At 42.2% G+C, this 24,423-nt stretch overlaps 2 protein-coding genes across 2 annotated transcripts; both read right to left on the reverse strand.

Annotated features, from left to right (window-relative positions):
* Positions 1-10,939: 10,939 nt before the first annotated feature.
* Positions 10,940-17,270, reverse strand: hoxa1a (homeobox A1a). Its single transcript, XM_085396963.1, has 2 exons — positions 16,176-17,270; positions 10,940-15,780 (listed from the first exon to the last, which is right to left on the reverse strand). The coding sequence occupies exons 1-2, from the start codon at positions 16,780-16,782 to the stop codon at positions 15,410-15,412; spliced, it is 978 nt and encodes a 325-aa protein (XP_085253089.1). The 5' UTR covers positions 16,783-17,270; the 3' UTR covers positions 10,940-15,409.
* A 3,331-nt stretch (positions 17,271-20,601) lies between these two features.
* Positions 20,602-22,762, reverse strand: LOC146644060 (homeobox protein Hox-A2a). The gene is made up of 2 exons (XM_085396962.1): positions 22,071-22,762; positions 20,602-21,451 (listed from the first exon to the last, which is right to left on the reverse strand). Exons 1-2 carry the CDS (start codon positions 22,432-22,434, stop codon positions 20,739-20,741), a joined length of 1,077 nt encoding a protein of 358 aa, XP_085253088.1. The 5' UTR covers positions 22,435-22,762; the 3' UTR covers positions 20,602-20,738.
* Between the last annotated feature and the right edge of the window lie 1,661 nt (positions 22,763-24,423).

Genomic DNA, 24,423 nt, shown 5'->3' on the forward strand with positions numbered 1-24,423 from the left:
CGTACGACTCGAGTGGGAGCAGGCTGAGCTGTAAAAGAAAGAGAACTAGTTGAGTCAAGAGAAGCAGGCAATTATCAAAGGTTATGGTTAGTGACAATCAACTATTTTGTCTGAAATGTTATACTTTTGCTCTAATTATTTGGATGAGGTACCCATAATGGTCAAAATTGTGGAATACAACTAACTCTTAATGGTCACCATCTTAGCTATGCAATGTAACGGGGAGGGGTCACCAATTACATCTACTAACAGTACAAGTATTTGAATTGAGACACAATGTACAATCTGGCAGAGGTATTGTGGTAGAGCTGATCTCAGTGAGATGGGATGACATGAGATGTTTGTAACTAATGTAATTACACTTCTAGGTTAAAGCTGCTACAACAAAACCAAGCGGGAACTGAAGAAAATTGATTGGTAAGAACAGACTACCTCTCAGACCCTAGCAGCCTCTTGCACTGGCAGAAAGTGAAACACTGGGATAAACTTACTGATAAGTTTGGACATTTGCACCCCTACTTTGTGCAATTTGTACTATGCCTGGCGTCATTTTGTCAAAGAAAGCCACTGTACCTTCTACAGGGAGTGCAGAATTATTAGGCAAATGAGTATTTTGTCCACATCATCCTCTTCATGCATGTTGTCTTACTCCAAGCTGTATAGGCTCGAAAGCCTACTACCAATTAAGCATATTAGGTGATGTGCATCTTTGTGATGAGAAGGGGTGTGGTCTAATGACATCAACACCCTATATCAGGTGTGCAGAATTATTAGGCAACTTCCTTTCCTTTGGCAAAACGGGTCAAAAGAAGGACTTGACAGGCTCAGAAAAGTCAAAAACAGTAAGATATCTTGCAGAGGGATGCAGCAGTCTCAAAATTGCAAAGCTTCTGAAGCGTGATCATTGAACAATCAAGCGTTTCATTCAAAATAGTCAACAGGGTCGCAAGAAGCGTGTGGAAAAACCAAGGCGCAAAATAACTGCCCATGAACTGAGAAAAGTCAAGCGTGCAGCTGCCAAGATGCCACTTGCCACCAGTTTGGCCATATTTCAGAACTGCAACATCACTGGAGTGCCCAAAAGCACAAGGTGTGCAATACTCAGAGACATGGCCAAGGTAAGAAAGGCTGAAAGATGACCACCACTGAACAAGACACACAAGCTGAAACGTCAAGACTGGGCCAAGAAATATCTCAAGACTGGTTTTTCTAAGGTTTTATGGACTGATGAAATGAGAGTGAGTCTTGATGGGCCAGATGGATGGGCCCGTGGCTGGATTGGTAAAGGGCAGAGAGCTCCAGTCCGACTCAGACGCCAGCAAGGTGGAGGTGGAGTACTGGTTTGGGCTGGTATCATCAAAGATGAGCTTATGGGGCCTTTTCGGGTTGAGGATGGAGTCAAGCTCAACTCCCAGTCCTACTGCCAGTTTCTGGAAGACTCCTTCTTCAAGCAGTGGTACAGGAAGAAGTCTGCATCCTTCAAGAAAAACATGATTTTTATGCAGGACAATGCTCCATCACACGCGTCCAAGTACTCCACAGCGTGGCTGGCAAGAAAGGGTATAAAAGAAGAAAAACTAATGACATGGCCACCTCGTTCACCTGATCTGAACCCCATTGAGAACCTGTGGTCCATCATCAAATGTGAGATTTACAAGGAGGGAAAACAGTACACCTCTCTGAACAGTGTCTGGGAGGCTGTGGTTGCTGCTGCACGCAATGTTGATGGTGAACAGATCAAAACACTGACAGAATCCATGGATGGCAGGCTTTTGAGTGTCCTTGCAAAGAAAGGTGGCTATATTGGTCGCTGATTTGTTTTTGTTTTGTTTTTGAATGTCAGAAATGTATATTTGTGAATGTGGAGATGTTATATTGGTGTCACTGGTAAAAATAAATAATTGAAATGGGTATATATCTGTTTTTTGTTAAGTTGCCTAATAATTATGCACAGTAATAGTCACCTGCACACACAGATATCCCCCTAAAATAGCTAAAACTAAAACCAAACTAAAAACTACTTCCAAAAACATTCAGCTTTGATATTAATGAGTATTTTGGTTTCGTTGAGAACATGGTTGTTGTTCAATAATAAAATTATTCCTCAAAAATACAACTTGCCTAATAATTCTGCACTCCCTGTATTATTATTCATCATAATTTTTTTCTTTCAAAACTAACAAGAAATGGTTTTATAGTTTTATTTGCAGTAATAAAAGTATAAGAAGGAGCTTCCTGTTGTTGCTCCTGTCTCAAAGTAAATGAAAAAATACCACACAAATACTGCATGCTAATGCTAATTTAGCGTGCGATAGCACTCTGCCATGTAGGCTGTACCGTCTAGTGTTGGGGGTGGTTCTATCAACAAATGAACACCATAATTTTAATTTCAGAACAAACTGACAGTATTTTGATGGGCTGTCTACTGTGGTAACACTATTCCCCAACCTCAGATTGACTTATCAGGCCAAGAACAAGCATCTACATGTTAGCATATCCAGCTAACATTTACAGATATGCTACCATCACAGACTTTGATTCCTTTACACAAGCAGTCTTTAAGGTCACAGCCTCATCAGGTGCAGCAAACCTGCATTGTTGTGGGAAACAGTTTATTGACTGTAAGCAGAAAATCTCAATAATTAAGCAAATCACTTTAATGCTATCAGCTTCATTAAAACTTAAAGATGAAAAGGCATTTCCATGACATGCAACTGAAATCACTTACATTTTATACTTAAATGCTCAAACTTTAGTAACAAACTGCCACTCCAGTATCTAATATTGCCCTGGCTGGTGTTAACTTCCTGTCTGTGGAAGGTTAGGCGGGCAGGGTTGGGGGCTGGGGATATCGGCAAAACGGCTGCAAGCTTTAGCATGCATGTCAGGGCCGGGGGACGCTCTCTGAGCCAAATGCCAGTCTATAGATCGCAGAGGGGACTAAAGATCACATCATCGTCCACCCGGACATCGGTGACACCGGACAGCGGACGTGGGAGAGACGGAGGACCAAATGATCCCTGCCAGGACCAGGCATTATAGACAGCCGCTGTCATTACAGGGCAAACATGCACTAGTTTGAGTGCACAAATGTAAACAAACACACACACAGGGTAACACACACACGTACACGAGCTGTGACAACGACATTATAGACAAGTGCTGTCATTAGAAGAGTCTCTGCGGAGCTCAAATGATAACGAGCACGGGGGAAGAAGAGCGGGGGGTTGACGAGGATGACTGTCCAGCTGTCTGCAGGTAAGCTTGGGGTGTTGGATGTTGCAGTCTTATTAGCTCAATATACACAAAGCATTTGGGTGTCTGATGAGTTTTCACTTTTTAATTCTTAATCAGCTAATGTCTGTTCAGCTTACTCTGTTCCTGCTTCAGTTATTCACCTAAGAGTGTACAGTATCTTAAACTCGACAACTCTCAAAAGACTAATGACTTGTTGAATTATATATACAAATCTTCAACTGTAACGTTTATTTTTCCAGTTTTAATATTAACAATGTGAAATTGTATAGCTAAGTTTCTGGGCTTCTGTTAAAATAAACAAATACTACAGATTCAGGGGATTTTTGAAGTAGGAACTACAGTACTTGGCACTTACAACACATGCACCAAGGAATTATAAACACTGAAACTAAGGGCAAATGATTTTCTGCATCATTTTCTTTAACAAACAGAGTGAAAGCAGGAAAGCAAATCTGGTGTGCTTTGATCAGGTATATCCTATTGACAGACTTTACCCTTAAGCATAAATTAAGATCGGATCAAGTGATGACAGTTTGTAGGAGCTTCCAAAGGGAGTTCATGGCCAACAGGTATGTCTGGGTCATCAAAGCACTCCTATGTATCTATTAAACTAATTGTCAGGACTGAAGAATTCACATCAAGTATGTTGTGTGGGCCACATGACACCACAGAAAGCAAGGGTAGTAAAGACAATTTTTGTGCATCAAAGGGCAAATCGCCAATAAATGGATTACCTGATAACTTAATTGTATGAGATGACATTGACAACAAATGTCATCAGAATAACTTGTTGCTAACCCCAAGGCATTCTCTAAAAAAAGAAAAAAAATGCCAAAGAGGAAATGCTAGAAACCGCAGTTCCTCTAATGGCCACTTGTGGCTGGTCCCAAAAGTGAGCAAATCTCTATAGATTCTATGTAAAAATGCCCAGGTTTGCTAGGCTTTACTTCAGCTGAATCAAACCCCTGAACTCTACCTCTCATCTGTATTTGTGTTATTGGCACTGTAAGGAGTTTTTTAATTCAATTATCTTTTAATATTTTAGATTTATGTTTGGTTTATTGCAGAGCAGTGAGTCGCTGTTTCTTTTAAAATAAAACCTAATAGCAAAAATAGACAAAATTACAAGTGAATCAATGCAATGATTCATTTGTATATAGCCACTTGTTTGCGCCCAATTTACTGTAAATGACATAGAAAACTGAAAAGCACTTTTACCAGTCTGTGCAATGTACAGTCCACATTATACCACAACTGGATATGGAAATGCTCAAAGTGGTTCCATTGCCAAAAACACTGGGTATGCTTGAAAATGGGTTACTCATGACAAACTATATACAGTAAGCAGTTACATCAGATAAGCCAGGAAGGTCTTGAACCTGGAATACGAAAAAGGGAGGCTGCCCACTTCTGCTGTCAACATCTCAACACCAAAAGTGTTGTAAAGAAAAAGCAAAGCAAGTACTCTGTGCTTACACACAGTGTGTTAGAGATTTAACTGAACATTAATTTGTCTCACTAAGCTTACAGTTGGAAGTCTGAAATGTAAATTGCTCTTTGCCTGAAGGGGACAAGTCTATCAGTGCTCAGTTTCAATCCTGCTCTTCAACTCCCACAGTGTTATGCGCTTCAGGGTGTGTACATACTAGAGGCTCAGAGTTACCCTATGCCTCACATCTGTCACTTAAACATCTTCACAATAACAATCTTCTGTATTGCTGCTGCCTATTTTAACACCAATGCTTGCTTTACTGCTGTGTCTCTTTCTGGCTTCAAAACAGCACACTAACACTGTCGTGTAGTTGGGATCAACTCATCTTTGAGGGTATTGTCTGGCTCAAAAATATCAAAATATGGTGATTTCCCCTTAAAAAATGTAAGAGGAGAAATCTAAAAAACTCCAACAGCTGGGTCAAAACATGCTGAAAAATGTCTTTGGTGTGACCTGATCTAGTAACTTATATCAGTAACTGTCAAAGAAGCTGAATACTCTAATTTGTGTCAGTTAACGCACAAATGGTTCCCTAATCTTCCTCATATTGTGTTACCAATGGTCTTCTATCACAGTGTACATGACTGCGATTGGGCTTCCTGTGGGCAAGACTGACAGGTGGTTTTCAGGTAGAATGGTGTCAGGTGAGCTCAAACATCCCGACAGTTGCTGACACAGCGGTGTTGAAACTTGTCTTGTGCCTTGAAGCTGTGTGTGTTCATATCTGTTTGTGAAAACTATGACTATAGCTCTGTGTTTTTTTGCTTTGATATGTTAGCAATTACCTGCTTGAGGCCGTTTCAGCATTTGCTACTTCATCTGTCTACTTATTCATGAAACCAAAGGCTCAAAGACCTTAATATCAAAGGCCTGGCTCAGGCTCTACTTGCTTATTGACAAGTGCTGCTGGCCATGCAGTTTAGATTATGGGATTATATTTTGGCTCTGTTAACCTTACAGTAACTCTTTGGCTCAGTAGGAAAACTATAAGATGCATAACAAAAGGCATGGGTACGCACAACATGTACAAAGAAAATGCATTTAAAATACATGTTTGGGTGATTGAGCTGAGCAAATAGGCCTAATAATTTCACATAGCCTACCTTGTGGTCTTACACTTGATTGGACTTTACATAATATTAAAAGTATGAGAATAATAAGTAGTAAAAGTAATTCCATTTTTCTAGGTTTAGAAATTCTAAAAGAATGTGGTGTCGCCTGATCACAGTAAGTATAGAAAACGTTTTGCCAGACATGAAATTTTGGCTGAATTATTTTCTTGTTTTCATCTTATTTCAGAATATCATTATTGCAAAATGTGTCTTCGGCAGATGTTTATCTTTTTCTGTGTGGGCAGATTTTGTCACCATACAGTGGACACAATGCAGTGACTGAACTTTAAATGTATACCTTCATGCATATAGTTGACACCAAAATGAAGAGCAGGTTCTAAAGTAGTTATAGTAAAACTCACATATCATTTCAGTTTTTGGAGTCTGCCATAATGAAAAAAATAGCAAACAAAAAAACAACTTCCAAGCAATCAGTTTTACAGTCTAGTTTGGCAGGTTCTGTCATGGGAAAAAGGTCTCTGCGCAGTCTTGTAAAAAAACTAAGTGCACCCTCACTTATTTTTATTTTTAGAAATTGAGAGTGTAATTAGCAGCCAGGTGCTGCTAATCAAATGCACTTGATAACTGATCAACAAGTATGACCGCCTCCATGAAAGCAGAGGTTTTGGCAGTTTGCTGGTCTGGAGTATTTAGATGTATGTTTGTACAATACCAAAAAGAAAATGCATCAGCTTTAGATCCTAACAGTTATAGGATCATTTTCAATCAATTCCAAAATGATTGGTCATTCTGCAGTGAGAAAGAGTGGAAAATGTTTCAAGATTGTCATCAGTCCTCTCAGGAGTGGATGTCCCAAAAACTTCACGCCAATGTAAGACTGCAGTTCTCAGAGAAATTGTAAAAATAACCTTCTCACTCAAAAAAACATGGCAGCATGGCTTAGGTTTGCAAAACTGCATCTAAAGAAACCTCAAGACGAAGAATGTCCTTTGAACACAAGATCAAAGTAGGGATGTTTGACCATAGCACACAGTGCCACAATTGTAGAAAACCAAACTTAGCATATTTGCACAAACATCTCATACAAACTGTCTAGACCTGTGGTTGAGGGGTGATGATCTGGGCTTGTTTTGCAGGGTACCTTGTCGTTATCGTGTCGAGCATGAATCCATCTTTATGCTAGAGTAGCATTTGTGATATTCTAGAGTCAAATGTGAGGCTATCTATCTGAGAGCTAAACTTGGGTCCAAATTGGGTTGTGCAAAAGGACTATGATCCTGAGCACAGCAGCAAATCAACAGAATTACTGAAGAAAACAAAAGTTAAGGTGTTTCAAAGGTACAGTCAAAGTCCAGACCTCAACCTTACTGAAATGCTTTGGCATTATGGCAAAATGCAGTCAGACCAACTGTAGTGGGATCCACCACAAAGGCAGCTTTGACTATTTGGCAGGTGTTAACATGTCTCTCTATCTGTGGACAGATTTTGTCAGCAGAGTAGTGTCACAATCATCCTTTAATTGTATGACATCAAAAGATTTTGAAGATGACTAGTGTGAGAACTCGTGGTCTATGGCTCTCCATGGTCTATATATATGTACATTTTCAAGGTTCAAGGTTCAAGGTTCTTTATTTGTCACATGCATAGTTATACAAGTATAACACACAGTGAAATGTAGCCTGACACGCTCCTCGACATGTGCAATGTATATAGTATATACATTGGGTGAATGGTGAATGTGCAGTAGTAGCAGCAAGCAGGTGAATTCTGTACATTAATATGAATAGACATCTGACTATTTTACAGGATAGACAATATAAACATATTTAAAATTAAAGGAATTTGGAATGTACATTGTGCCTTGGTTTAGAGTGTCTGTAAGAGTCCTGTCTCAGTCAATTATAGATGATGTGAGAGGGCGGGTGTGTGTGTTTGTTTAGGGCCCGGATGGCTTGGGGATAGAATCTCCTCTTGAGTCTCTCTGTCCTTGCCCGGATGATGCGGAACCTTCTACCAGATTGCAGAAGTTGGAACAGTTTGTTGCCAGGATGGGACGGGTCCTTCAGTATCTGCGCTGCTCTAGTCCGGCATCTCCTGGTGTAGGTGTCCTGAAGCGGGGGGAGAGCAATCCTGCAGCAGTGTTCTGCTGTACGGATCACTCTCTGGAGAGCTTTTTGGTCCTTCACACAGCTGTTCCCAAACCACGATATCATGTTCTGTGTGAGGATGCTCTCCACAGCGCCTGTATAGAAAATCCTGAGGATCTTTGGAGAGACCCTGAACTTCCTCAGTTGTCGTAGGAACCTTGAACCTTGAATCCTGTGGGTATGTTGAACTTTCCAGTGCATGGCTCAGGAGAGCTGAGGGTCATATAGTCTTTTACAGAATAATACTTCTTTCTGAAACCAGAAGAATCGCCTCCTAATGGACATTAAATAAAATCCAAGTTTAAGACATCTCCATCGGCTTGATTTTTCAGACCCGAAAGCTACGTTCATCTTTGATATGCAGCCTATGCTTTTCCCATTCAAGACTCACCAGATGCCCACAAGATTACAACGCTTGTGTTCATTCAAAGTATTCCTGAAGAATTCCAAGTATGCTTTTACAGCCATAATATGAAGACCACAGGAATGTCCTCTCTTTTAATTTGAACATGACTACAGGCAACACAGTGATTGCTCACTGGTTTCAGGCTGAAGCCTGAGAAATTGTAAGGCTGGAGTTTCCAGTTCTGGCATGGCAAACACACAGACCATGATTTACCAGCCAATCCATCTGCTTTCAACCACAAATTCTTGCAACAACAGGACTGCAAAAAACCCAACAGTCCACATCATTTTCATATCTGCTCCCCATTTTTACCTGACTGACTCACAAAGCAATGACGAATTACTGGTCAGAATCACTGGGTTGAAGCAGTGCATGATCCTGTTATTAGCAAACAGAAAGATTTTCACTTTTTGCAGGTTTCATCTAGCCATTTCAGACATCAATACCCCAAATTTTGTGACAAAAATAAACCCATGTGTGACAGCACACGGTGTGATCAGATGGTGGCAGCAGCACAGTTTATCTGACCTTTGACATCAAGTGTGCATGACTGATGTGCATGACTGATTTTCAACTATTCTGTAGACTAAATAAACCTCTGTACTTAATTTTTAAAGGACCTAATATTTTGTACATTCGGCATGACTGTCCTTGAGCCAAGTCTCTTATTTGTAAGACACACAGCTACTGTAACTGACAGTTTTCAGCCAGAATGTTTCTCTGTGGTTATTCCTGTTTGATCTGAAGTGTGTGTGTGTGTGTGTGTGTGTGTGTGTGTGTGTGTGTGTGTGTGTGTGTGTGTGTGTGTGTGTGTGTGTGTGTGTGTGTGTGTGTGTGTGTTCACACTCCCTTTCAAAGGGGAGTGCGAGAGAGAAAGAGGGAGAGACAGACAGGATGAACAGCCTGTCTGTCAGGTGTTGGTACTCACATTAGTCATGTTTAAAACAAAGGATTCTGGGAAGAGATGATGGCCAACACAAAGAGCATCAAGGCTCCTCAGTGACACCCGATCTCCTATTTTTGTGTGTGTGTCTGAATGTGTGTGTGTGTGTGTCTAGATAAGTGTGTGCGTATGTGTGGTGGGGGGCTTTCTTTAGGGGGTTTGGGGGTGCCTCATTGGCTGCCATGCTGAGGTCAACCTGGGGTCAGGACTTGTGTGATGGATGGACCACTGTCTCTAGACTACTAGCTAGTCCTCACTCCTCCTGTGGGCCTCAGACCTGCTGAAGTATCCTAGCTGTGCTCTTCTATTTTCACATCTCTTTGTATAACTCCATTTGGCACTCGAAGTAGGAGTGCTTCATCAAACAAAAGGGGCTCAGCGAAAACTGCAGACATCTCTTTGAGGTGAGTTCTGTTGTCAAGATGTGGCTGTGCACCACTTTACCCAGCCTTTGTTACTCATGTAACCTCTACTTTTCCTACCTCTAATCATTACAATACACATTCTGCCTTCCCTAAACTACCCTAGCGACCATGGTCTAACATGCCTGGCATGACAGACTGTTACTAACCACATGATGTCACCTCTCTTCTTGTTCCCCTCCTTCTCTTCCACCATCATTCTGTCAATCCCTCCATCGGCTCCGTCCCTTTATCGGCACATGGTAATGCACATCTGTCGATGGAGGAATTCATTTTGGCTGCCAATCACACCAGGGGAGTGGTCAATGAGCGCAGACGTGCCAATACCTCGACTACCCTGATAAGTGACTTCTGTCTCTCTGTCTCTCAGTCTCTCTGGGTTTCCAACACTTTATGTCTGAGAGAGGCTCTCTGCTTCATTTGTTTTTTACTCTGTTGTGCCCTGTGTGTGTGTTTGTGTGTTTATCCACAGCTGACCATAAACAAACTCGACAAACTTGCTTGAATATGTAATAGCACAGTCTGCTTATTTCATTCATATGTAAAGCTCTGCAATCATCTTCACTGACCTTGAAAAGAATATTACTGTTTGTGGTCATATCCCCGCATCATTGTTTGCAATGCCTAGCTGATGTTTACTCTTTTTAATTTCCTGATTCTATAATGTATTTGATGTGTGCATGCAGGTGCACAACCACATGCACCCACTCTCACTCACACACATATACGCACACGCACACACACACACACACACACACACACACACACACACACACACACACACACACACACACACACACACACATTGTAAAAATGTGAAGATGAAATGAACTTTGCAGAGTGTGAGGACATGACAATTATTTCTGCAGTTATCTGCCTTCACCTTGTATTTGCATAGGCTACTCAGCAGTTTCTCTGACACACTGGAGGAATGGAACTTAATTACAAAGGTTTTGAGCAACAAATTTTTATATCAGTGTCCAATTAAAATTTGCAATGGATGGTGTAATGACCCAGATTTTGAACTTTCTATAGTGTGCTTATTTTGAAACCCCATCCCTCTATTTTCCCGATTTTATCAGGTTTATCATAAATTAATAGTCTTTTAAGACTAAGACTAAGTAGAGATGCAATCTTTGGAGTTATATTTCCATCTTTCGTTTGTGTTTGCATATGTGTGTGTGTGTGTGTGTGTGTGTGTGTGTGTGTGTGTGTGTGTGTGTGTGTGTGTGTGTGTGTGTGTGTGTGTGTGTGCGTGTGTGCTTGCACGTGCAAAATCATTCCTTAATGCTTTCAAACTGTCACATTTAGATTTCTTATATGCGGTACTGTGTTTCCAGGCGGATGTGTGTATAGACGTACAGATTTGTTTGTTCTCAGGTTTGTAGCCTGTGGGTCTTTTTTCATCAACTGCTTCTCTTTTGGCTCTCATAAATCATGCAGGAGGAAAGACACCGCCACAAATTATTTTTTATGCAACAATATAATGTAAAGTGAAAGCTTCAACAAGTATTTCAAAAGTATTTGTCAGTCACCACCAGGCAGTGTACTTGAGCCTTTAAACTAAATCACCTTTTAGAAATGGTCTGTTTCATAATTTATTTACAGTGTAAAAATGTAAAACATTTTTAAAAAATCCGAAGTGTTTAATTGGTTGCCGAAACAGTCTAAAATACACACTAATCACTAATTAAGAATCGCTCTCAATATGCTGCAGTAGAAGGCCATTAATACAGTTATTGTTAGTGAGAGAAGAAAACGTAAACAAAACAGAAAAAATGCATATTTCAAAATAAAATAGAAAAATATCTTTCAAATATTTTAATTCGGTTAAAATATAGTAAAATAATTAATTTTACTTTGATTTGAAACTGAATAAAAACGTAGACACTTTATTATTATTGTTGTCATGCAGTTTGCTTTAGAAGTTTATCATTTCTTGCTTATGTAGACTTTGGAGGGCTTCTTCATTGTTTTCCAAATTCACTTTAAATTTAAATATTGGTGAATGTTTGAGCTGATATTAATAACATTTTATTATTCTATTATTCTATCTCTTTTTTAAATGTTATGGTTTAATTTAATTATAAAATAAGTTAATCTTTTTCACAATTGGTGGATTATGTTTTGCAATGATAGTATTTCCCAAGTGCCTCTTCGTATTCGTTTACATTTATTTTTATTTATTTACTTATTTATTTTTTGTTTGCTTCGCAGTTTTCACAAAAATAAATTTACAATTTGCGTTTATGTAGTTAGGAAGACACGCCAGATATTTCAGTTGAAATTCAAACTTATTTTTGTTTCTACTGTTATTTGAAAAGCTAAAAAAAAAAAAATGCTGTAATTAACTCAGTATACTGGCACAAATATGCTTGGTCGCATACAAGACGTCTGTTTCAGTCACTTAATAGGAATAGGAATCCAATTCCTGCATCAGTTTGTTAAGTCATAAGCTTTAAACCTTTAGTCATCCGCACCAAAGCCCTAATGGTTTGAGTTAAACATCTGTCATCGTCCACGTGTTTATCTCAGGTCCTTAATGGGAAACATCAGCCGCGCAGTGCTGGATTCTGACGGTCGGACCAGTGAAATCGCTCTATCTCACTGCGCTGAGGTCATTTTTTTAACAGTTTAACACGGAGTCTGAAAGTGTTTTGGTCAAACAGGCCGTCGTAGTTGAACTGTGAATGCATTGTTAAGGTGCTTGTTTACCCAGTAAACTGTTGTTTAGCTTTGGGTGGTGCTGTGACAACAAAAGTCAAACCGTGACCGAGGATTGACCCTTATTTTCCAGTGTTTCCCCCCACTCTGCATGGCTTCTAGAGCGCACGGGGTCGTATAGGGAGCTTCAGAGAACCTAAAAACTGGGGTCCAGGGACACCCAAGGGTCCTTGAAGGGATTTAAAGGTCTGCTTTAACATAGATACTTTTCTTTCAGTGACGACATGGAGGTAAATTGCGTAAGACAAAAAGTATATAAAAAGTAAAGTTTCTTCACCATTAACTTACAACATAAACTAATTTTAGCACTAAAGTCACACTTTTCACCCAAAACAAAAATATTTTTAGGTAAAATAAATGGAGGTCAAACGTAAAGAATCACCGTGGAAAATCTGAGTAAGATAGCTTTTAAAAACGGCAACTAAACGACATTAGACATACTTATTAAAACCCTCCGTACATTCGTAATATTTTGGAACACATAGTGAATAAAGAAAGAAAATTAATTTAAGGTAAATAATACATTAATCTAAAGTCCGTTACAAGTTTTGGTGTTTCATAAATTGCAATTGAAATGTGTATTTCTATCTTATAAATAGTAGATCAGAAATATTATTTGTTTAGTGATTCGACCTTTTCCTCTAAACCTTCTCAGTATCAATAATAAAATATTTATTTTTAAAAATGTGTTCGCTTAAGCCATTTAACAAAAAAGCAGAATTGCGCGCATAATAAGGCACTGTAACTAACTACTTTTTAATTTAGTGTTATATGTTTCTTTGCGATCTCCAGTTAAAATCCTGGAAAGGGGGGGGGGGGGGGGGGGGGGGGGCTGTCATTAGCGTTCATTTAAATGAATACTGAACGCTTGTATGCGGTTTTGGTAAATCTATTTTTTTTTTGATAATAAAAATAAAATGAATATTTCCAGAGGTTCGACATTTTCCCTCCAGCCCTTCTGTTCTCGATTACACTGGTCTCCAAAGCAGGCCCCGAGCAACAAGTCTGTGTACGGATTATTTATACCGAAACAACTTCTCGAAAAGCAAAATGAGGGTACCTGTAGTTACCAAAATAACCTTGTTAGGTTTTACACAAAACATCCTTTGTCCTCTGTAGGAAAACGCGACGCACCGCCTGCCGACAATAAATAGACGAATAAAAGACAGATTGTCCACATAACTTACGCTCCTTCTCCGTGTTTGTTAGGGCTGAATTGGACAGAGTAGTCTGCGCTGCTGCCTCAGCAGGTCCCCGCAGCTCAAATATAGCAGCTCCCGCAGGTGGATCCGAAGGTAAAGGAGAATGTTGCTCATTAATCATGGCTCTTTTGGCGCTTCTTTGCCCTTTTATGGTACGATGGCCTCGCATCGTGCACACCAGGAATTAAAACAACAAAAGAACCAAAAGAACCCTCTTTTAGTTTGAAAATGGGGATATAGGTTAGCTTGAATAGAGCAGTTTAAAAAAAAATGCATCCAGTTTTGCTCCCACTTAAAATGCATCATTGCACGGGTCGTTTATTGCACTCATAGCGTGAGTTTATTTTCCAAAGCAACATAATCGATATCAGATTAAAACTCAAATGACCAAATAGCATATTTTTAAATAAGATGAGCCTGTCTCTCTCTTCCTCTGACAGCTGACATAAGCTTGAAATATAAATACTCTGGTCAAAGCAGTGTTGTGCACACACAATTATGACATGCGATGCTGCAAGTTGTCACAGTTCGGCTTGTCATCAGGTGGGGATGATGACACCGCCGTGTAACTTGTGGTGGTGGTGGTGGGGGGGGGGGGGGGGGGGGGGTGACAGGACCAGCGGGGGCACCATGCTTGTCAATACCCTAACCTCGATGTTTTAATCAATAGTTTCTTTTTGTCCCTTCAATAAGCCAAGTGCTCGATAAGGTTGTCATCACAGATGACGCTGACGTCCTCGCTCTCATCTTTGCCCTGGATAAACATGCCTTTCTTATGCCAGTAAATCTTTACCCCGGGGACAGTGGCGCGCATGGCTGCATACATTTAGAGACTTTGGGGTTGAGTCAAGCAGACGCGTGCAGCTTCTCAGGGGTTGGAAATGAACATAGGTTTGCTTTTCTGTCTGCTGGGTTTAGGAAAATTTTAACCCTAGCATTTGATATGACAACGAATCGAAAGTCTGCAGCACACTCTCCCCCTTAGAAATGACACATAGGAAAAAAACTTTAGAGGTAAACGCACTTTAATACACATGATTGACCCGTAAACGTCTCTCTGGACCAAACAGTTGTGTGCTTCACTCGATTTAACAGCTAGCAGGTTAAAGCTTCAAACGTACAAAGCCATAAAATGACTGATTCTGCAACTGATAAAACTCAGCTCCTCAATAATACATGAAAGCATTACGCATCATGCAAACCTCACGCAACAGACAAACAGTTGACACACACAGACCTGAAACACAGAAGAGACAGTGTTTAAGTGGCTACTGGAACAGTGTACTCATTAACGATTTGATAACCGAGGTTATCTCGTTGATTGTGTGATGCCTAATTGATGGCATCCGGTGCAATCAGACTGGCTGAGGTGCACAAGTTTGGCAAATCTGAGGTATTTGTGAGTGCAGATTTGTGACACTTGCCTCTTCAGAGGCAGACTTAAAGATGGCGCTGAGTGTCCCTTGCACAGCATAATTTTGGCGAATTGCAATTTCAAAAGCGAATGGACAGAATTTAACCAATGCACAGGGCGGCAAGGCTATAGATCTTGCAAACACAACACACAATATAAAACGAATATGGTCCAGAAGTGGTCCGTGAGTTCCCCAATAGTGCATTGTTCACATCATGTATGGGCACAACTGTCATCCATTAACAAATTTTTGCCTTTGATACACTTGTATGGAATTTGGTATACACAGGCCGCCTTGACCCATAGAAGTAAAGGGGTCACTTGACCCTCAGTTGGAGGCGAAAGGATCAGGCCCCGTGGAAGACACAGTGGAGGATGTGGGAGAAGGAGTAGATGGAGCTGAGATAGATTTCTCGGATGCTGCATCGTCCATTTTCTCCTGACTGCTGTCCGAGGATGTAAGTTTGGCTGGCAGCAGCCCTTCTTTCTCTCGCTTTTTTTGCTTCATCCTCCGGTTCTGGAACCAAATTTTCACCTGAGTCTCATTGAGTTGCAGCGCGGCTGCAATTTCTACACGGCGCGCCCGGGTCAGGTACTTGTTGAAGTGGAATTCCTTCTCTAGTTCCGTCAGCTGTTTGGTTGTGAAGTTGGTCCGGACCGTATTCGGCTGACCAGCATAGCCATACTCACCAGACCTCCCTGCAAAGAGGAAAACAAATCACTGTAACTCTGAAGAAGAGGGTTTTTTTCTTCTCTGATCAGAGTACACATATGCCTTGAGACTATACTGTGTCTGTGCAACAAGGCTCAACTTTTAGGTACGAGCCAAATAGCATTAGCTACTCGAAAAAACATCCAACAAGGGCCTTAGAAGAGATTCAAATATTATACAACACATGTGTTATCACACAGGTGGATTACGTTAAAGTGAAAGGATCTAAAGTACTACATTAAAAGTTAAGTTCATATATTAGTGTTTCGTGTGCTTATTTTATTTTTTGAAAAACTTCCCAGTTTAAAGATTTTGGATCATTTATAAGACAGCATTTTTGTGCATCCGCACTTTCACCCACTATAGGCTACTTGGCACCAACCTGTTTTTGGTGGATTCCTCTTAACTTTCATCCAGTCAAAAGTCTGTGCAGACGATGCGCCCTCAGACAGAGGTGAACAGCAAGCCTCCAGATGAGCTGCATGCAGAGGTGACAGCGGATTTGAACACCCTGGATAAGGGGGCGCTTGCTCGTGCCCGCCGCTGTAGGCAGTGTGGCTATACTGCAGTTGACCCAGGGGGGCGGCACTGTAACCATGGCGATGCTGAGAAACCATGGAGGAGGAAATGTTACCAGAGTACATCAGTGGGCCGCACTGAGGGAACGCAGCTGCGGTGTCTACTTCCTGGGCGAGGGCATGGTGGTTATATGTAGTGCAGAAACTTTGGGGTCCATAGTTAGAGCTGCAGGCCGGGTGGGCCCCATAGGGGAGACTTAGAGAGCTGGCATTAGATTGGTACGACCCCGTCTGGTGAGAGACGCAGTCAGGAGAAGCTCTGCTCACCATGAAATGGTCATCCACCCCACAGTTGTTAACAGTGGCCCCGCACGACTGGAAAGTTGTAATCCCGTGGTCCGAGTGAAAAGCCCTAACAGTGCATGAGCCACCTTCCCCGCTCATCACCGTGTAGTCTAAGAAACTGCTCATTGTAGCATTTTTTCTAACCGGAACGAGGGACCGTCCTCTGCACAGACAACCCCCTGATGTCTTCCTTTCTCCCCTCTTACCCCGAGTGACCGTGCCAATCTTTACCTATACTAGGTCTTATCAGAGAAGGGAGGGGGTCGCACGGGCCGATATCAATGAACGGGTTCTGTCACGTGGGCCCGGGTCAGCCAGTGAGGTACTTGTCCTTATCCCTTTAGCTGGTGACAGATTGGTGTTTGAGGGGCTATTTAAATTCCAAGCACTCGTCGATCAAGGTGACGCGCGTCGCCACTAATGTATTGGCCGAGCAAACAATGAGCTGCGAGGCAGACAGCGGTGGACAGCTTCGGGGTCGCATGAAGAGCGGGGCCACTGTTAAAACTGTTTCTTCTAAGCTCCACTGTGCGCTCTTCCACGACCACAGAGGGAGATTAACGTTTGTCCCTCTGCACCCTCGCCATGAGGACGACCTAGCACTCTGACCTCAGGTAGGTATTTTTGGAACAGAGACGAGAATAGGTGTGTGTGTGTGTGTGTGTGTGTGTGTGTGTGTGTGTGTGTGTGTGTGTGTGTGTGTGTGTGTGTGTGTGTGTGTGTGTGTGTGTGTGTGTGTGTGTGTGTGTGTGTGGTGACACGTGCGCATAACAGTTACGATTTCATGTGTATAACGGTGTCATTATCTTCTAGTTGGATGGATGGGTGGATGGATGGGTGCGTGTCACTGCCACGGGCTATCTGTGGGCTATTAATGTCACATTCCCTTGCGAAATGTTTCACTTCATGCGTGAACATTGAGAAAAATATTGTTACAGAGTGACGGTGAAGGAAAGCAAAAGACAGAAAACGTATCTCCCGTCACAGACCGCCTTTTTATTTTGCACAACTTTGTTTCCCCATCAAGGTCGCATTAGACGTATATGACTGCTCGCTTTGCCGGGAGGTCACAGGTGATGAAGCGACAAGACAACACATAGAACATTAAGATGATGTGGTATTAATTTCTTTCCACCCTCTGCTCCGGTCATAGGGTCTGCTATCCACCCTGATTTCACTCCCACATGTATTCATTATGCATGTATAGTGATCAAATGATCTCATAACGCCAGGCCAGTCGTGGAGCTAATGCATCCACATAGCCCGAGGTGCAAGTGTAGGCTGATTATCCTGTTAAGTTCATCAAATAAAGCTGTTGGCGAAATTAATGCCCACGACAAGCGGCGTTGAGAAGGGGTAGAGCTTGTGCGTGGGAGACTGGCGGCAGCGGCAGCAGATGCCCAACCTCTCACTGAGGAAGCAAAAGGAATGAAGCGGGAAGAAGGGAGGGAGGGAGCGAGTGAGAGAGGCTCACACGGAGGGATGAGCGCCCCCAAAGGTCGCATGTGGTCATGCACTCGAAATCTCCAAATGTTTTTAACCTCTGGAGAAAATATATGATCGTATTCTTGGAGATATTTCATCGCTATACATTCCAGGGAACACTTTACGCAGCGGTGGTTATGGATCAAAGACAGCTGGTGTTTTTGTCACTGTATCAATTATTTACAATTCTTTGCGCTGCTTTGACTCCACTACATGTCAGAGGGGACTACTAGAGCCCACTGTTTACGCCTCACTTTTAATTAAATAATACAACAGTGTGTAAAGGCGCCCCACGTGGACAAGCACATCATTCAGATGATGCTTACTCGTTGTTAATAATAAGGATCGTGCAATAATGTGAGATGTTATGCAGCAATACCACATAATTACTTTTTTGGAGGTGTTCATTCACTGAAGTTGTTCTAGTTAAGAATTTGACTGTAGTCTGATATTGTGAATTTTAACACAAGTAAATGATGCGGATGCTTCTACCACTAGTATGGCAAATGAAATAGAAATGCATACCGGTAATCGCATAACGATGATACTTCAAAGTGTTTAAAAGATAAGAGGTGCAAACTTCCCACCAGTTGGAGGGAGGGGGGAGTAGGGTCAATACCCTCCACCCATCACTCCCCTCCCTTTCCTCCGTCTTCCCAGCTGCCTGTGAAAAAGTAGTGAGTGGGCGCAGTGGATCTTGCCTTGCCTGATTATGGAAACTTCGCCAGGCCTCGGAGCTTTCTTGGCTCTTTGTGTGTGAACGCATGTGCGCAGACAAGGCGCGCTCTCTTGGAATGATTTGGTTAAACTGGCCCTGTGGTTAGTCAGAGTGCAGGAGTGCAAGATCTGCCCCCGCTTTTACCCATACATCCCCTCCTCTCCTCCTCCTTAAACTCAAACACAGACCACTTGCTCAGTAAGACTAATGTCCAGCCAGTCAATGAGCTGCTTATGGCTTCCAGATTATTCGATAAACGTTGGAGCCTCTGAATGTCGCGCGTGTAGATGAGTTTCTGGATCGATCCGTGCAGGCAGGCTGCCTATGCGGCTTTCCCTTCTTTCCTTCTTTCTTTTTAAGCATGTTGCAGATAAACCTGTTTAAGTGGACTATAACTTTTTTTTTAGTTGAGCTCATAAGTGTTTCCCAAAGTGAAATCAGGTGCAATACAGCACAACAAGACACTTTATAAGCCCTTTAAAACAAGTGCAAAAGTGATTGTAAAATCCCCCCCAAAGTACAGATACTTTCTTAATAAAGTACGCCGTGATGGCCGACTCTGTTCAATGCAGCAAGCAGGCTCTTACTGGTAATTATTTATCTGATGAATCGCATTTAGTCCACGAGTAGTCTGTTTTGAGTTTAGTCTACTTTTAACACACGAGGGAAAGTGTGCGACTCATAACCTGAGCAGGCTGCTACCGCTGCTGCTGTCGCCGAGCCAGAGCCGTGTTTAAACAAGCTATAAAAATGAATTATTACCAAACGCATGCAGAGAATCAGCCCCTTTTAGCCCAGGAATTGGGGAGTCCCATATGAAAATGTAAGTGGGGTTTTATTTGTGCACATTACGCCACAATTGGTCTCCTTAATGTCCGTCTCATTCATGCCACGGAGTGATTTATGAGCTCCTGAAGGCAAACATGGCTCGCGTATTTGCCTGCAACATGCATACAATGTTAAGAGCTCTGTCATGCCTAGATTCGTGTTGCCATATTTGCTGCTTTTCCCCCCTCTCCCACTCTCTCTCTCTGCAAAATAGTTTGAAGGAGAAAATAAAAAAAATCCGTGTTGGTGCTTAATCAAACAGTGTAAAACCATCTTTTTATGTTTAAGTGTAAATGCGAATTATCCAAAAGATTTAAAGAAATGCTGCAATTTTTCAGTGTTTTTCTTTTCAGTTTGTGTACAATTATACGTCATTTGACTTAATAAAAAGTGTAACCTCCAAAGTTTTAAGATTTCAGGAAACTGATTTAATTTTTTTATGGTTCGGCAAACTTTTCAAAGAAATTTTAGTCCTAGGGAAAAAAAATTACACCGTGTGTGCCTTCAACGACACTTCGAAGTCTAGCCTATTTATATTCATTGCCAACCTGTTGTTAAATTTGCATAACGTCTCTATCTCTCCATGTCCTACTTCTTAAAAATTATTTTTATTTTGTATATTTTTCTACATGAATAATTCAAGCAAAAAGAAAAAGAAAAAAAGGAAAGTCTGGAAAATGGATAATAAATCACTCAAACACCAGAAAAAAGAAGATTGTAGCAAGTTAATTGTATTCTAACAAAAATATCCAAGACATTGGAAGCTATACAAAAATAAAAAGGACCAGGTTCCATAGGCCTAATATTGTATAATTATTCACAAACACTCATAATTTCCATTCCAAGAGAACAAGTTGTTATGGTAATTACAAGCCACGTTTAAGCTGCTTCAGTGATTTAATCTCATCCTTACCTTGTATTAATCGTCAAGTCAAATATCAACAGAATAAATGTGCCGAATATACAAATAACATCGGGGTTAATGTTGTTGTAGCCTGATATTTATTGTCCCGAAAGAAAGAAGGGAAAAGGGTTATTTGATTGATTCTAGTTAATAGTTCAGATGCTGCAAGTCGATTGTAGTTAGAGACTCCGAGAAAAAATAGAAACTGTCCGTAGAAATGTCCACGGGGCTGTCCAGAGACTCTGACAAGCTCGGCGAGGCTGCATCGGAGAGCTGCAGGCAGGAATCCGAGGAGAAAGGTTGAAAATCGTGTAAAGAAACATCCAGGGCCGGGGGACTGTCGCCATTGTCCGGGCCAGATGCCGAGCCGGGGCCCATTGTTGACATGCAGCCCGGAACAGTGGGTGACGGGTTGGGAAAATGTTTCAGATTTTTGTCATTGCTGTTCAGCGGCGCAGCAGCAAAGCTCATCGACTCTCCATTGTGGAGCTGCTGTGTGTTGTTTTGAAAGGAGCAGGTATCTCTTTCCAGTAGGGCCCCGCTCTGCTCGTACTGGGGGGCCTCGTCCTCTTCCTCGCTGTGAATGCCGTCCTCGGCGCTCAGCCCCTTGCCGTCCCCGTTGTGGTTCTCCTTGCTCTGGGTCTGCCGCTTGTGCTTCATGCGTCGGTTTTGGAACCAGACTTTAACCTGCCTCTCGGTCAGGTCCAGCAGGGCCGCTATTTCCACCCTCCTGGGCCGGCACAGATACTTGTTGAAGTGGAACTCCTTCTCCAGCTCCAGAAGCTGTGTGTTAGTGTACGCTGTTCTCAGCCGACGGGAGCCCCCTCCTCCCCCACCGCTCTCCACGATCTCAGGCGAGCCTAGAAAATAAGCGGCACAGTAGCATGGGATTAAAAACGCAGGACCCAGCAGTTACATAACCCTGCTGCTCATAAATCTAACGTTATGGCTATCACAGTCCACCAGAGAGTGGCTCACAGCACGCTGCAGCAAAATGGCCGCTGGAGCTATACTGAACCAAACTTATACAGCGTTCACCACCCCCCTAAAAAAATCGTCGCTCTGTAAAGATCTTCATCAGATTGTTTTATAGATAAAATAAGGCTCAGCGTGAGCGTGAACTAAACTCAGTGCACTTTAGAAGCAGTGAGGTCCAGGCTGGTGTGGGATACTAATGAATGCTCCAGCTGCCCTCCTCGGCAAAGGCACTCCATCACTCTTCATTACTGTCACACATCAAAACTCTGCCTCGGCTAGGGGAATAAATCATCTTACATCACCAAACTTTACCCAAACTTTTTTTCGCTTCCTTTTATTGCTTCACACACAATAACTGCAAAGCAACAACCATAAATCTGCCACAATGAACCGACTTAAAGCCTATTTGTTGTTTTGAGGAAGGGCCTTTGCAGGTCTTCAATTTAGCACCAGAGAGTGAAGATAGATCACAGCAGCTCTTTCTGCTTTGAAATAACCCACCTTTCGGAGAGAAGCACACGGGTCCGTTGGAGATGGTAGTAGCAGTGGAAGTCGGCAGGTGGTTCCTCTTGGAGGCTTTCTTCTCCCGCATCCATGGGTACTCCGGGGGTAAGGAGGCGGTAGGCAGCGGGCTACATCCGTCGGGGCTGTGTCTAGGCCGGCCATGCCGCGGATGGCTGCCCGGGTTGAGGCTGGGAATGGTCTGCTCAAAGGGAGGAGGAATCAGTGTCGGGCGTGAAAGCGTCGAGCTCTTGATTGATGAACTTTGAAATGAATCAGCGACAGGGGGGAAAGATGTCAGGCACTCAGCAAGCGACGGCTGACTATTGATAAAACCGCTCTCTCGCTCGAATTCGTAATTCATCTCCTCTCCCTGAGAGCCGAGGAAAGTTTGCACGCGTATTTCTTAAAAAATATTGCAGCTCAGTGATGACGAAAAATTAAAAAAATCATCAAAAAAATCTCCTTGTGGTGTTTTTTTTCTATTTCACTGATTACGGCCGTATGGGGACCGAGCTGCTATTAAACTATTGAATTCATGGAGACAAGGTTGAAATTGGACCGAATTGCCTGTCACATGATTACCTCTGCCCAATGACAATTTGGGGTTTAATCAAAAGAAGCCACTGTCTGCCTGATTGATCCAAAACTCTGGTGAAGAACGCCTCGCTCAGCTGGGGGGGACGACTGTTTATATTTACATCTTTGTCTGCTGAGTTTATCCTCCTCTCGCCCTGCAGTCCACTCCACTAAGCTACAAAATGTGTTTTTTAAGAATGGCTGACGCGCTCACTATTACAGGGAAAGAGCACAGCCTGCGTGCGCGGATTCGTGCACTCCTCTTTCTCGTCTTTCTCGTATTGTTTGAGGATGTCAGTGGAGAACGCCCCCACCACACACCACACACACACACACACACACACACACACACACACACACACACACACACACACACACACTTCACGCCAGTAGCCCAGCTATTCATACAATCAAGAGTCAGCCTTCAGAGGTGGAAAAAAAATGAAACGCTCAAAACTGATTTTGAGATTTCTCGACAGAAACAAACCACAACAATGAAGTCTGTTCACTGTGAGGTGAGTTTGGACACCAGGATGAATGTGATTCTTTAAAGGTTTCATAATAATGACATATGCAGTGCATCCGCTGGCATGTGCTGCAATAAAAAGGCCCATCCATAAAGTTAATACTGACAGACATGGCACGTTCAGACCATTTCACCAACCCATAACAGTGGTTGAACATTTACAGCTATTGTGCAGAAATTTGCGCAGGGACACACAGGCATGTGTTATGCATATGCGCTCGCAAACAGTGTTATTTTTGTTATTATTATGATTATTATTATTACTATTATAGGCTTTTTATGCTGACTTGACAGATATGATATTAAGGCACATGGCAGTTTCGTTTATTCCACAAAAAGGTATTATAACGAGGTCATGAACGCCCGTGTACGTGCAGCTACTAACAAATATTATAGTAAACCCACAGGAGCTTTTTCTTTTATTATCATTGTTGGTGTTGGTCACAATTTTCGATAACTAAAATCTACCATAATTACTGCCTTTGCACATCTTTGAAACGGTTCCTTTTTCATATTAAGCAGGAAGCCACTCCACAGGCTAAGCCTGGATTTACTGGAAGGGCACTGGTTACAGTGCTGAGAAAGCCTCTCATTGTATTCCCATTATCATTTCTACCTGAAATTGCAATGAAGCAAACACAGTTACAATCGACCACTTACAACGAATCCATTTGCAGCGTTATTATGCGGATGGAAATGTTATTGAATTGCCCTTCCCCGCCGTGTTTGGTTTCATGCCTCTTCCAGAATAATCTGTGAAAACCATGTTTGAGATATTTTTTTCGTTAGGCAGCACATACCGTATTTTCATTTTTAAAAAAAGTGGCTCGGTGAGTAGGAGATGGAAGAAGAGAAGTGGTAGGCTTCTCTCAGTTTGTTGCTTATATACCAAACAAAGAGTCCTGGAAGCCTGCGCGCGATCAATCTTACTCGCCAAAAGGTCTGACAGCTCGGTGCCCTCACAACACATTTAAGGCTTCTAACTCTCTGCCGGATCAAATGCAGGCAGGAAGCCGGTGAGAAACACTGGCCCCTCAGATTAGAACCAGTTTCTGTTCACAGACATAGTCTAGCTGTCGCTGGAGGGATATTTTTAAAGATAAATACGAATCCAGCTACACGAGATGCCACCATTTCCTTTTTTATGAGGAGGCGGTAACGCGCCAGCGGTGAGTAGGGCGAAGCAGCGTGTTCACCTGGCTTTTATCTTTGAATTCTCAATGCGTTTTAAACTACATTCACTTTTCG

This window comes from Rhamphochromis longiceps, linkage group LG22, assembly GCF_057381845.1.
Source record: "Rhamphochromis longiceps isolate RC_006_pf linkage group LG22, R_longiceps_female_GT1.1, whole genome shotgun sequence".
In the NCBI taxonomy this organism is placed as follows: domain Eukaryota; kingdom Metazoa; phylum Chordata; class Actinopteri; order Cichliformes; family Cichlidae; genus Rhamphochromis; species Rhamphochromis longiceps.

Bases quoted from the DNA above. Each gene is read 5' to 3' on its own strand.
- hoxa1a (XM_085396963.1), bottom strand. From the start codon at position 16,782: ATGAGCAGTTTCTTAGACTACACGGTGATGAGCGGGGAAGGTGGCTCA. The intron at 15,781-16,175 runs GTTGGTGCCAAG...TCCTCTTTGCAG, and splicing joins GAGGAATCCACCAAAAACAG to GGAGGTCTGGTGAGTATGGC.
- LOC146644060 (XM_085396962.1), bottom strand. From the start codon at position 22,434: ATGAATTACGAATTCGAGCGAGAGAGCGGTTTTATCAATAGTCAGCCG. The intron at 21,452-22,070 runs GTGGGTTATTTC...CTTATTTTCTAG, and splicing joins CGTGTGCTTCTCTCCGAAAG to GCTCGCCTGAGATCGTGGAG.